At 36.4% G+C, this 15,203-nt stretch overlaps 1 protein-coding gene across 2 annotated transcripts in view; it reads right to left on the bottom strand.

The window, feature by feature from the left end:
• Positions 1 to 15,203, bottom strand: part of EPYC (epiphycan) — a 65,544-nt gene that overhangs the window by 32,465 nt on the left and 17,876 nt on the right. The window contains exons 1-3 of one of the 2 annotated variants that reach the window (XM_041739250.1): positions 6,711 to 7,232; positions 6,224 to 6,313; positions 3,620 to 3,797 (exon numbers count right to left, since the gene is read on the bottom strand). In XM_041739250.1, the coding sequence (XP_041595184.1) occupies positions 3,620 to 3,784 (165 nt within the window). In that variant the 5' untranslated portion in view covers positions 3,785 to 3,797; positions 6,224 to 6,313; positions 6,711 to 7,232. Of the gene's footprint in view, positions 1 to 3,619; positions 3,812 to 6,223; positions 6,314 to 6,710; positions 7,233 to 15,203 lie in introns of those variants that run through there. The other variant, XM_041739251.1, reaches the window with a different exon arrangement.

Genomic DNA, 15,203 nt, shown 5'->3' with positions numbered 1-15,203 from the left:
GTAACTGGGTGATGGGCATGAAGGAAGGCACAGGATGTGATAAACACTGGGTGTTATATGCAGCTGGGGGGGCGGTTATCGAACACTCCATCTGAAATTAATGATGTACTATATGTTGGCTAACTGAATTCAAATTTAAAAAGAATTTAAAACAGAAAGGGAGCATAAATATAGGTCAAGCCAAGCAAGAGAACTTCCCTTTTTAAATTTCAGTTGTGCCATATAAAATAACCTAATTATAGGAGTGATATCCCAATATATCCATGTTGTTAAGGATTATAGAGGATGTGGACATACTAGGGGATGGGACATTTCAGGTACATCTTAAAATTCTGCCTACCTCATATGTCAGAGGCCTTAAGGATTAATTATTTAGTCTAGAGGGTCTACTATATTGGCTTACAATGCCAAGCCTTAAAATTTAGAAGAAAGAGACTGTCATATATTTTTGAAGCATTGTTCAATTTTTCTGTAAATTTGTAATTTTAAACTATTAAAGCTGTCTTTTCTATAGATGATAAACTCTAGGCTAAGATAGGCAGAACCATACTCTTGGCTTTGAGAACAAAAAATAAAGGAGCCTAGTTTTAGCACTCTCCATGTGCTTTGTTTACCATGAATTTTTTCATCAACCACACCCTATATGGGTATGTTACCAGTGTTCATGCAAAAAGTATCACATAGGATGGAGAATGTATTAAACACTTGCTCTTAATTTCTAAAGGTGAGATAAATAAGGTTATCAGGAGTTATCAGAATCTGAATTTCCAGGACTAAATTCAAGAAATTCATATCATAAGTAATTGCATTCTAGAGTCCATTCACATGGCGGGATTCATTGGCTTTATTTTACATTTTTCCATAAGGAATTGTTTATTAGTTCTTTGTTTATAAAGCAATTCACATTAATGATTTGTTAAGATCTGAGATGATGTTCTGAATTTTGTTCCTCATGTTATTTTATTTATTATATCATATTGTTTTTATCTCTTTTTTTTTATAGGTGGTGGGTGAGTAGGTTGGCTAATTGAATTTTGCTACTGTGCCAATTTGGTTAAAAAATGTGCATAGTTTTTAAATGTACTATGTTTTCATTATAGCACGGGTATATGTATATATGTGTATCATGTATCTATACACTGGTTTTCTGATGTTGACTTCGTCACAAAAGATTATGAAACCCGGGATAACTTACATATTTCCATTAGCAACAAGAGATTATTTAGTAGCTCCCTGGAGCTCTCAGTTGTTAAGAATACTGGGTTTGGCTAGGCCAGTGTGAAAATTAAGGAAGCCTGAATGAGGTAAGTGGGTACAATGCCACCACGTATTTGGTACCTTGCAAGAAGTTTGCTATCTCAGAATAAGCAAATACTGAGGAAATACTAAATATAATACTAAATTATATTTCTCTCTATACACTTACTAGTTTAAATTTCTTGATGGCAGAAAGAACTTCACAATCTCATGAGAATATCTGTGCATCTAAAAGGAAAACTGTGTGGAGGTTCCTCAAAGAGTTAAAAATAGAGCTACCCTATGACCCAGCAGTTGCACTACTAGGGATTTACCTCAAAGATAAAGATGCAGTGAAATGCTGGGACACCTGCACCCCAATGATCATAGCAGCAATGTCCACAATAGCTAAACTGTGGAAAGAGCCTTGGTATCCATCAAAAGATGAATGGATAATGATGTGGTCTATATATACAATGGAGTATTACTCAACCATTAGAAACGACGAATACCCACCATTTGCTTCGACATGGATGGAACTGGAGGGTATTATGCTGAGTGAAGTAAGTCTCTCAGAAAAGGACAAATATTATATGGTTTCACTCATATGGGGAATATAAAAAATAGTGAAAGGGATTATAGGGGAAAGGAGAGAAGATGAGTGGGAAATATCAGAGAGTGACAAAACATGAGAGACTCCTAACTCTGGGAAACAAACAAGGGTTAGTGGAAGGGGAGGTGGGCAGGGGGATGGGGTGACTGGGTGACGGGCACTGAGGGGGGGCACTTGGCAGGATGAGCACTGGGTGTTATACTATATGTTGGCAAATCAAACTCCAATAAAAAGAAAAGGGCTTCTGACAGCAAGGAACGGCTTTAAAGAAGTCTTCAGATAAAGCTGGTTGCCTTCACAATTTACCTAGGGCAGGCTTGAGCACTTCCTAGCGTCCACTCCCAGGGCTACCCAAAACAGAGGATTCACTTACCGTACTCGCCAAGCCTCTTGATCCTATGAAATATCTTTTGAAGAAATGACAAGTAAATTTAAACTACAATATTTAGTTCTGTAGATAACTCCAGATACATACTTAGTCTTTTTAAAAAAATATTTATTCAATGGGAAAAGGAGCAGGGCAGATGAGTTCAGCCCTGAAAAAGTTTCTCCTTATACTCTCCGCTGATGCATTAGGTTGAAGGTATGGAGGTCACGTACAGCAAGTCTGGTATTAATGAGCATACACTCAACAGAACATGCCCTTAACATAACAGAAGATATACAGCAAAATGAATCAAACAGTGAAAAAAGACCTGAAAAATAGAATCACAACATGGCAGAAAGAAAAAAAAAGGTCTGATAAACCTAAGACTTTACTAACAAGACAGAACGAGAAAAAGGGAGACAAAGGAGTGGAGGCCAGGCAGGGGAGAGTGAAGACAAAATAGAGGAAGATGGAAAGGAAAATGGAGTCTGGGAGAAGATGTGAAAACTATCGTATTGTGAAAATGTGATTCTTGAATTTCATCAGGCAACATAAGCAACAAGAAGGTTTATCCTCTTAACATAGAACTAAGTTCCATTTGAATATATGCTTTTGTCTAAATATTTTATTTCCCTAGTTATCAAAAGTAATATTCTAGGAAGATTTACACTTGAATGACTGCCCAAAATATGTTATGATCCTGTAAAGGTGATGTAATTTCCCTTTTGGTTGATTTCTACTTAATTAGTTTTTGTCAATGTTGTACATTAATTACACTCTAACATTTCAAGGTCTGTTTGTTTTCTGATTCAGAAAAAATTAGTCTGTATCCTTTAGTTATGTAAAAGTCTAACATTTAATTAGAAATATGTCATATCAGATTTATGTAATGGGCTGTAACCTTGCCAATGTCTACATTACCGCTGAGAGATAATCAGTCATTTCAGAAAGCACATTCACTCTTGGAATGCAGTGGAGTTCCAAATCATCATCCTTTCTTTGCATTCTTTTTATTTTCTCTTAATTTATTTTAATCTCACATCTTTTTCCTTTGCTCCAAACTTCCCCAACTTTCTCATCATTGCATGTATATTATCTCCACTCTTCCTTATTGACTGCATTTTCTTCTAATTTTCTCTTCTAACTTGCTAGAAACTCTTTTGTTGTTGTTGTTTTAATTTTACAAGAAGATGTAAAGGAAATGAAGTGAACCTTGAGAAAGCAAAAGAGTGTCCCAATGTTAACTTTCAACAACAGATTGAACAGATTCTGGAGAAAAGATTCATATGAAATTATGAAGCTAGAACATCTCTATTTACAAATAAAAATCTATTTGAAAGGAACAAACTCAGTAATTCCCCATATGAATGCTTTTAAGTCTCAAGAGGGGATCAATCAGTTACCTCAGCTTGACCAATAGGTATGTTTTCATAGTTGTACAAATTAGCCAGGTCTTCCAAAGTGGCATCATACGTTTCTGAGTCATAGTTGATGGGTTCCAGAGTTGGAGCAGTCACAGCAGCATCAAAGATGACAAGTCCCAGAATGAGCCTTGCTAGCATTTTCATTTTTCAAGCTCTCCTAATCAAAAAATACTAAAATGTATAAATATTTAATTGATAATAACTCATGAAGACTTTTCACTAAACAGAATGATAAATCAATATGAGTGCTTAGAGCTCAAGCTTACACGGATCATTTATAAACATAACACATGAAATTGTGTGGATTCTGAAGACTATTGATACCGATGCTCAAATTAATTCAGAAACCTATCTACGCTTTTACAGTAGATACTGTAATTACAGTGAAATTAAGTTTATTTCATAGAGAAACACAGAGAAAATGGGATGTGGAAATATTGTGATACACTTATTGACAAAAACTTTGCATCATTAGAGTTTTACCTTTTACTAAACATTAAGTTTCTTTCATCAACTCTGGGATGTAGGAAGGAGAAGGAGAAGGAGGACTGGAACTGTCACTTCATTTTACAGATGAGGAAACCAAAACAGGTTTGGCTAGTGATCTAACTGGACTCAACTGTTCTTTTGTACATTCAAGCCAATGGCTTTTTTCAGACAAAATAATGAAAGGTTTTCTTTTTTTTTTTTTTTGTCCTATTACTTCCTTGTTGTCTCTGGGTATCATTAATGTATATATAATTTAATGTATGTATAAATTAATATTTCATGCAATATCTTTCAAAACTTATTATTAGCTAAATGGAGCAGAAAAGACAATTATTTTTCCTTTAGTCCTCAGTGTTTTATTTCAATTCTTAATAGCCATCTGAGCTTTGAACTCAGAATCAATAGGAATCCATGTCTAAAAGGCACTATTTGGTAAGATTTCCTTACAGGAGGATTTCTACACACTTAAGATTAAAAAGCCCTTTGATTTCTAATTCTTCAATAAGTGCAATTCCTATTTTCCGTGATTATAATCCTGCTTTTGGGAGAGATTCAATCAAAATCTTATAATTTTATTTATAGTATATATAATATGTTATACATATACATGTATACGTGTAAAATAATATTTGTAATTTTTTTTTTTTTAATATTTGTAATTTTAATTATTTTAGTTCTCTATGTACTCCTATGAATACAGTTTCATTTAGAAAAAAGAAGTCTCTCATGTTTAATTTTAAACATCTAATTTGGGCCCATCAAAAATGTTACCTGGTGATCATTTATTGAGGAACCAAAGCATTTGTAAAAGTTTTTAACAAGCATGTCTAATTTTAAAGGTTTTGCATTTTGGAAACACTTCTTAGGCTTACTTCAAGAACAGTAACCACGGTGTTGGTACCTATGCACACATGTAAAAGGGAATTCATGATAAATATTACTTTTAAACTTGAATGCACCGGCAGACAAACTGACCTTCAGTTACTTGAAAGAAAGTCTTTATGAAGCAGGTTTAGGCAGAAGGATATGAAATCCCTCTGAGAATAAGACACAGTACAAGGAGCTCCTTTTTCTTCCCTCCTATGCTTTCTTTAAATCATTTTTTCATTCACACTGGATAAACTAGGCTTCTATTTTACCTGCCTTTACAGGCTCTCTGCAGGACTGCGGATTTGGAACTTCTGTGACCAGTCACCAACAAAAAGTCCTACTTAATCAAACATGTGATTTACAAATCTTCCAGGAACCATTCTTCCATTTTCAAGTGGGAGGCATTCACAGTGGCCACCCCTAACCTAGAAAAAATATTTTCCTTCTCCATTATGGCAACTTTCATTGTTCAAAGTAATTATGCACTTGCTGATTATTTTTCTCACTTCATGCTCTGTATCTGATTATAAGTGTCTACATTCTTAGAGTTTATTTGCATTGTGAGCATCCCCTAGAGCTATCAGCAGTAAGAAAGTCTGTGCAAACTCTAAAACTATGAAGAACCCCTATGTATGTTTAGTTTAAAAAGGATTTTTCTTCGAGTAACTATCCTAACATTTAATGAGTGTGTTTGTTGAAACTTTGAATTTGATGTGCACTTCACACCATGTCATATTTTGAAAATTATGCTTATATAAAACTTTAAAACATATATCTTAATAAGACAGGCCAAATGCATAATTCCCACGTGATCATCACTATATTTTTAAAACACCTGAACTCTCCCCTTTTTCTTCTTTTGCATAATATTTCAATCAATACTAATCAATAATGCCGGTCTATACTGGCAAGAAACATGGTCTATGTCAGGGCACTTGATTTAAGGAATATATTGGAAACTACTATAATTTTATTGGCATCTATCCTGACTATTAAGATCAACTATTAAGATCAAGTTTTACTGTATGTTATTAATTCCTGAGCTAATTCAAAATTTTGGATTTTCCAAGAATAATAAAAATATAAAATAGCGAAGTTAAGCCTAGTCCATTGAATCAAAGTTCACTATGAGATATGAAAGCAAGTTGAATTATTTTTTAAAAGGTTACTATAGTAGAAAAAAAATTCTCTAAACCCAAGAAGAAAGCAAGTGTAAAAACTTACCTTTGGCTCCCACTTGGTGAAATGGCATGAAGTGACTGAAGACGCAGAGCCAGTAGTATTTGCCCCTGACCAATGGTTGTGAATTCTGGTCTGTGGGAGGTGGAATTTATAACACTCAATTTTCTGTTTGGAAAAGCTAACCTTGAGAAATGCTTCTCAGTCTTTAAAACCCCCAAATTACTTTATAGTCACTCAAAATAAGCAGTAGAATCCAAATGACATAGTGTATAGAGCTCTTGAAATTATATTAAAGGAGTTATAATTGCCAATGTGCCACCTTCAATATTTTAAATGGAAAAGTTGGTTTTAATATATTTCATCTATAAAAACTTCACCAATTAAGGAAAAGTTAATGTATACACTGATACTATAGATGAATATTTTAGAATTATTCTAATAAGAAATAGTTTTCCTTGCATGTCTTGAATTACTTTCTTCACTTTTCATTAATGTTAGCAGAAATTCAGTAATGTTGCAAAAGCCTTACCTGTTTTAATGTTGGATAAGTAACAAGAAAAAAAATCCAAATTATTTTGATTGTTTAGAATGCTCTGAGAGCAATGAAACAATAAACCCTCTGCATGCCCATGTACAAAAAAAAATTGTCCTGAAACAATGCATAAATATGATCTGAGTGGTTTGAAAAAGAGGCTCCTTTTTCTCTCTTTTATCTATCAGAGCCAAACAAATCAAATTACATAAAAACATTTTCCCGCAGAATACAAGATTTGTTGTAGGCTCCTGCTACCTGACATGGTTTGTGAAACTCAGCATTATGATAGGTTTGGAGAGAAAACACATTTGTGTTAACTTCCATTTTCACCTCCACTCACACTGCAAAATTCTAGAGGAAGACAAAACTTGTGTCATGTACGTTGGCAGGCTTTACATAAGTCCCGGAGTCTGGTTCTAACTTGGGCATCAGGAATCCTTGTTCCTTGACCAGAAGGGAATAGCTGTGTTGAAGTTTGCAAGTTCATTAGGGCAAACTGATGGAGGAGAAAATCTGTCTTCAGGACTCTCACTCCTCCTTCCACCTTCCCAGCCATCTCCCCTCTCACCCCAACTTCTTTGCTTATATGGATTCAGGGCGCTGCCAGCCATCCTCCTCATCACCCACACCTGCTTCCACACTTCTACATGATTTGCTCTCCGTGTGCCTTATTTTTCTGGGGACCAGTTTTATTTGTAATGGAAGCACTGATTCTGGGTGAAGTCCAGAACCTACCAAGACCTCTCCAACAGCAGAGAGGCCATTCTGGGGGTGGGGACTCCTTTCCTGCCTCCTTGAAGTTTCACATCCTATGGAGGCTACTTCCAGAAGCACTTCTGGAAAGAGGACTGGATATGAGTTCACCGGTTAGATGGGTTTAGATATTGTTAACTCTCAACACATTTTCAATCAGATGCGTGACACACAAGCATTAAATTATCCAGTGTCATGTGTGACGCAAACAAGGAGAAAATCAAATTGGGTCAGGTTCCCAGATGTTACTGAGACCATCTAAGGGATGCAGGTAAAGGTAAAAAGGCAGGGTGTCTCTCGTCTTAGATTCTAAGGCTGTTTACCTGTCCCTGGGTGTTAGGCTCTTTTAGGTGTTTGAGGATAAAAATAGATGAATAGAATATCCATGAAAATACCTGATATTTCTTCTTCTTCCTCTGTTATTTAATCCAATACTCTGCCCACATTGTCAGGTGAAAAAGATGGCATCTAGGTAGTCCCTTCTTTTCTGAAAGGCTCTCTGGCTAAACCTCTAGGACTCTATTTCCAAAAATAACATTTTCACACTATCCTTTAGTGACCTGTTCATTTAAGTGTCATTGTTCTTCAGCTTCAGAACACTGTCCACTAATGCAGTTGTTTTGTGACAATTTAATAACTAAATTACTTGTCCTAATATAGGATTGATAGCAGAAATGATCATTCCCGAGTCTGCTCTTTTTCCAAATTAGGTAAATCTTTCACTTTTACTTATAAAATATGGATAATTTTTCAGTCACTTCTCTTCGTCTTACTTGGACTCTCTCCAGTATTTCAAAATCTATTTTGAACTGTGGGAGCTCAAATTTGTAACAATCTCATGAGGACCTAATCTCTATTTAATAGTAGAAGGATTAATTACCACTTCCAGTCTTTCTTATCCTTAGTAAATATCTTTTAGCTTCATGATAATTTTCTTAATAGAGCCTGAGCTTGGTTATTAGAAACCCTCTGGGGATCTTGCATTATCTAGCAACTGAGGCTTTCTGGCTTTCTCTCTGTAAGCCCCCAAACATTTTGCAAATCCTTTTGGCTACAATTCTTAACACAATTAACTCAATGTCAGCCTGCTTGCTTAAGTGGAATTAATTTTAAACAGAATGGTCTTCTCTTAATGATTCTCTTGGTTCTGTGGCAGTGGTGATCAGAGAGGAGCACTCTGAGGACCGCACACGGCTGCCCATCCTTGTCCTCAGCCCCCAAAAGCCACATCGGTGGGAGCTACAGGTGGGTGTTGACATCCTACCCCACTGCTTATAAGGAAGAAAACCATTACCTGAAATGATTAGCTACCTTCTTACAAAGAACCCCTACGTTGCCTGAGAGACTCTACGCTCATCAGTGCAAGTCCTGCAGTTTCAGACCATAAATGCATGCACACCTGTATCCCCGACTCTGATCCCATCACCTCCTCCAGCATCTTGCAAGGCTCACCTGCAATCTGCGAACTCTCCTTTGCCCTCAGTTTCTTTTTGGAACATTTCCCTTTGCTTCTTTTATCTTAAAAGAATCTGGCTGTCCCCTGACCAAGTTTTGTCCTACTGTCCTTTACAGTGATGGTTTTTTGTGTCTTTTTTTTTTCTACTTCACTCATATAACTCAAAGATGGAGCCATTTCTCTTGTTCTATATTTTCTCTTCCAAATGATTTGTCATCTTTATCTTTCAAAAAAACCTTGCGCATTCTGAAACTCATGGCATTTGGCTTAACTCTCTGTAACCTCTCCCCAGTCATCAACTGGTTGATCTCCCAGCCAAACCTGTTTTTGTTGATGACTGTAGCTCGTGGCTCGCTCATGCCCTCCACTCATGCCCTGTCGTCATTTCAGGGATGCCAACCTCCATGTGCATGATCCATCTAGCGCGGTGACTCCTTTATCTTCACATGTATAGTAAAGTCACAGCATTCCGAGCCAGCCACTCACCATCACTGTCACACCTTCTAGCTCACCACTCGCCATCACCGTCACACCTTCTAACTCACCATCGCCAGGTCTTACATAACCCTTCTAATGGGCCACTAGTATCATTTTTCCCTTTGCCTAATGAGACCTTCTTGCCATAGCCTCCATCATTTTTCCACAATTCATTACATCTTCCATCTTGACCTCTCTCCTTACCTTTGGATTTGATGCACTGTTATCATATATTTATACCTTTTCAAGCACTTTCTGCTCTTTTTTGTTCTTTCTCCTTCCACCCTACTCACATGGAAAAACCTCAACTTTAGGTGAATACAGCTCCCCACTTTCTTCTCCCCTATATCTGAGCAGCTGTATTTTACTAGTGAAAATCATACACAACAATGATTGGTGTCACTCTAAATTCTTTAAACTGATCTTCAATCCTGGCCAACAGACTATTTTAAGATGGCTGTTTTAACATTTCTTCTCTTATCAAACCTTCCCTATTCCTTTTCTCTTCACAGAAAGTCATTAGAGTGATGGTCGAAGTCATCAGAAATATACTCTCTACACTTTTGCCATCCAAACCACCTGCACCTATATGCATCCTCTCTGCTTTCTCCTTCTGTGACCGAGTAAGACGTTAAAAGTAAATTCCTTAAAGGATGACCAGTATCTTAGTCCCTTTCCTCTTTTTTAAGATCTGTTTCTCTAATTATGTCCTCCCTCCCAGCATCTCCCTTTCTTCTAGGTCAGTTCTCTGCATAGACGCATATGCTCTGGACAAAACTGAGGCAGGAATTCCCTCTGACACAAGTGAACTGAATGAAGGTCAAAGATGGTGGCTTCATCAATATCATTGAGAACACATGTGTTAGTCCAAAGACATCAAAAAGTCAAATTATTTTAAAACACTGCTGAGTCCAAAGCTATTTGTGCAGACTCTATTCACTCTACATCTGAAATTATGTCTCAACTTTATAAAATACACTTTCATCTTACTACCATCCTGTTTTTATGACCCCTTTTACAAAAAAAAAAAAAAAAAATTCCCCAGACAAATGGTGTTCATTGGTTGTTTCCCTTTGCTCTGGTTCCTGTTCAATCTCCATTACCCTGTAGTTTGGGCTCCGTTGGGGTAATTTTCTGGCTTTGTCTTAACTGCTGTCCTAGCAGCCAACTTTGGTTTCCCTGTGGTTTTCCTCTTACCCCACTGGCTATGCCTTTTCTGTTCTTTTGTCAGCCACCTCTTTCTCTACCCAGCCTTTACATCCTGGAGAGCCTCTGGTTTTTAGTCCAGTGAGTCATCTTTTTTCCATTTATCCTTTTCCCTGGAGTGCCTTCAACTATTTCCATGCTATAATTACAACAAAACAAGAATAATGTCAATACTAACTAACATTTTGAATGCTCACTCTACACCTGGAATTGTTTATTATCCTCACTTGCTAAGGTCCAGGGAGGTTAAGTGACTTCAACCAGTAAGAGGCAGAGTCAAAATCAAAGCTGAAGCAGTCTGGCAGCAAAGTCCAACTTCTTAACCACAACACGAAACCACCACTTTATGTTGAAATCCTCTAGCTTTACCTCCCATCCCAGCCCAAACCATTCATTCTGAGCTGCAGATTCTTCTGTGCTGTTGACTGCATTGAGCATGACATCTTCATTTGGTTCATCGGTCATTGGGCCATCACGGTGTGCCTGAGATAATGATTCTGGACCCATCTTAAATTTTGTTCTTTTGCTCTTTGTGCTCAATTAAACAATATCACATCCTCTCAGATGGCTACAGTCTGAAGCCATAAAAGTATTGTAGATTTCTTCCATTTCCCTACTTCCCCCCATCTAATCTACCAAAAGATGCTGGCTCTATTTCCTGTGTATTTCATTGCACCATCCTCTCTCATCTGGACTACCAAAAAAGCCTGTTACCAGGTCTCCTTCTTCATCTTCTGTGCTTCTATCATTCATTTTCCAAACCCCAGCCAGAGGTCATCTAAAATGTGAACATATGAAACTCCACGGTTTTTCATTGAAACATTCAGTAGCTTCCTATTTCTCTTCGAATAAAATTAACTCTTATGCCATGTCCCAAAAAGCTCTCCATCAGCTAGAGCTTACTTACTTCTCCAGGCTTAGATCAAGCACCATGCCCTCTGTCACTTGCTACAAATGACCTTTCTGTTCTTGAATCATGCCTGATCTGGCTTCCTCAAAGTGATGCACTTAACGTTGTTACCCCTTATGTTAGAATGACTGGCTAGCTTTTGAAACTAAAAATGTTTCATGTTTTTACATCAATACCACCTCGAAGGAGCTTTCCTGCTTAGCCCCCTCTCCATCAGAGTAGACCCTCTTCCTTTGCATCACACTAATGACTGCACTACAGTTGGGTTTTTCATGTCACTTGCTGCAATCTGTTATTCTATTTTTCTGTCTTTTATATATCTCCCCCAGGTGTATATAAACACCATGATGCATAACATTTACTGGTCATATTCACAGTCTAAAATAGGGACTAAAATAGTCCTTGGCCCATGATTCATGCCCAATGTTATTTAAATGAATCAATCAAATAATGATGACTTAAATCAAATGCATAGCAATTCAAAGTAATAAATAGTTATTTATTACTAAATACTTAAATGACTAATATGATTTGTTTGGGCTACTCTAAAATATATAGGATTATTTGCATTCATGAGAAGTGGTTTTTGGCCTTTCTTTTCATCTCCTTTTTTTTTTTGGAATTGCATCTTTCTGGTTTTTGTTTTTTTAAGATTTTATTTATTCATGAGACACAGAGAGAGAGAGAGAGAGTCAGAGATGTAGGTAGAGAGAGAAGCAGGGTCCCTGCAGGGAGCCTGATGCAGGACTCAATCCCAGGACCTCGGGATCATGACCTGAGCCAAAGGCAGATGCTCAACCACTGAGCCATCCAGGCACCCCACCTACATTATTTTCTTTGCCAAAATGTGATATTCACAAAAACGTGATATATCTCCTTTGTTTATTGTTGCATTTCTTTTCTGTAAGCACACAGTAAGCAGTCAAAAAATATTTGTTGAATATGTTGATGAACCAACTTAGGTCTCTAGCTGAATGCTTTACCCCTGAGCCTGCAGTGAACTGAGAAAGGAGTGGTTTCCAGCAGGCACTAGTAAAAGAAGAGCAAATGAATCATGAGTGGCAAACATCTTTGAGCTTTAGCGCATAGATTTTCTGAAAACTGTTTTGTGTGAACTGAGTGGTTTTCCGTAAAATTTATTATTTTTATCTGTCTTCCCAAAGAATAGACATCAGGTATCAATGAATCATTGACAAACAAGATGTTAGAGTAGTGCCACTCGATCTCTGCTTCATGTAGAGTTTATGGAATACTGTGTTTTCTGTATCATTTTCACATTACTCATGCTTAATCCATAATAATTATAATAACAATTATAGACACTGTTAGTTCTGTTTAATCATCACTTAGTCTTTGAATTATTACATTTTATTTGCCTGTTTTATGTTGCGTCTTTTTAAAAAGCTTATCATTTTGGTATAAATTATACGTTTTCGTCATTATAAAAATTCCAAGACTACGTTTTGAGAAAAAGGGAAAATAAACCATCTGAATGCTCACCACCCAAAATGTTGTTATCTCTGTGTATCTACAGACAACAATGCTTTTAGCTGTATTTGTTTCCAGATTTTGTTTTTTCCAAAAACATCTCATATGTGCCAAATTCCCTGAGGTCTTGCATGTTTGAAAATGTCTGAATTTTTTACTCTGAGGACAAATTGTTTGGTAGGATATTCTTAGGTCACATTTTTCTTAGGACATCGAGACATTGCTTCATTGTCTTTTGGCTCTAAAGGTTGCAGTGGAAAAGTCTGAAACCAGCCTAATTATTTTCCACTGTTTTGGTCATTTTCTTTTCTCCTCTGGAGGCTTATGTTTTCTACACCTTGAACCTTGGTAACATCACTAAGTGATCGCTTGACATTTATGGTTCTGTATCAATCTTTCCAAGAGAAGAATGTGCATTTTCACTTGAGATTAGTTACTATTCCTCATTTCAGCACAAATCTCTTCTAGCTTACCTTTGAATTTTGATTTCTGTTTAGTTCATTGTAATCTTTTTTTTTTGGAAATAGCAATTTCATCATATTGAAACTCATTTTGTTTTTTTTTTTCTATTGCCATCTCTTTTCACTCTAGTCCATGTTATTATTTTTCTCTTTCCTGTGTATGTCCTTAAACTGGCTACTCCTCTATTGTTTTTATTGTTTTTATTTTTTTCTTCTATTGTTTTTAGTAAATATTTTGAAATATGCCCAAGGGAATATTAACAGAAGCTTTTTCTTCATGGGAAGCTACCGTACCAGAGGCCCCTCTGACTTGATGGAAAGGCCATCAGCCAATTCCAGCTCCCAATAGCCTCTTTGTCCCAATAAAGTAAGAGAGAGAAAGAGCACTAAGGCATATTTCCCAGGGACTAAGGTCTACTAAAAATCTGAGATTTAACTATAAAAATACATAATGCTTATCCTCCCCAACACTTTATCAGCACATCAACAGGGCTTCAACATAAAAACAACAGATTAGACCTGAGAAAGCTTCAAGACACAGACTCTGCTGAAGAAAGAGTTCTTAAGGGAAACCCAAAGGCAACAGAAACTGGGGGAGACATCCAGCAAGGAAACTAGAGAAACTATAGCTTCTGGCACCTACATCTGTGGCAAACACTGAACACAACTCAACCCTTAGCCAGATAACATGAAACCTCACACTAAAAGTCTAATAACCTCAGTGTCTAACACTCCATATATCATGTCCAGCTTTCAATCAAAAATTACAAGACATACTAAAAGGCAAGAAAAACAGTCTGAAGAGACAAAGCAAGTATCAGAACATGACTTAGATATGACATAGATTTTGAAATGATCAGAGAGAGAATTTAAAATAAATATGCTTAATATGTTCATGACTCTATTGGAAAAAGTAGACAACTTGCAAAGGCAATAGATAATGTGGTGTATGGACAAGTAAAATGAATGACAGTGATGTTGTAAAGGATGGGAGAAAGGAGTTGGGGGACATTCTGGTGATAGCAGTTTCATTCATACTTGCCCAAAACAAGAAGCATTCAAAATACCCTTCAAAGGTGAGTGGATAAACTGCAGTACCCCTATAGAATGCAATATTATTCAAAAAAATTTTAATGAGTTATCAAGCCATAAGAGAACATGGATTAAAATTGAATATATAGTTGCTAGATGAAAGAAGCTAATCTTTAAATTAGACATATTGCATGATTCCAAACATATGACATTCTGGAAAAGGCAAAACTATGAAAAGAGTAAAAAAAAAAAATTAGTGGTGCCAGGTGTTTAAAGGGCATGTGTAGGAGTTAGTAGGTGAAGCAAAGGGAGGTTTTTAGGCATGGAAACCATTCTGTATGATACTATGGTTGATACATGATGTTATGCATTTGTCAAAACACACAGAACTGTACAGCACCAATAGTGAACCTTAATGTCAACCATGGACTTTAGTTAATATTGGTTCATTAATTATAACAAATGCCCCATACTAATGCAAGAAATTAATAATAAAGGAAAAGTATATGGGGCACAAGAGGTGATAATTTACAAATCTCTGCTCCATCTGCTCAATTTTCCTACGAATCTAAACCTATTCTTCAAAAATTAATTTAAAAAAAATCTAACGTTTTCATTTCACACACACACACACACACACACACACACACACATACACACACAAAGATTAATACATTAATTTACTCACGAATTTGCCTTAGTTT

Source organism: Vulpes lagopus, chromosome 23 (assembly GCF_018345385.1).
Source record: "Vulpes lagopus strain Blue_001 chromosome 23, ASM1834538v1, whole genome shotgun sequence".
NCBI classification, from domain to species: Eukaryota; Metazoa; Chordata; class Mammalia; order Carnivora; family Canidae; genus Vulpes; species Vulpes lagopus.
The sequence above is the reverse complement of the archived record's forward strand: the minus strand, read 5'-3'. Positions and strand labels throughout refer to the sequence as shown.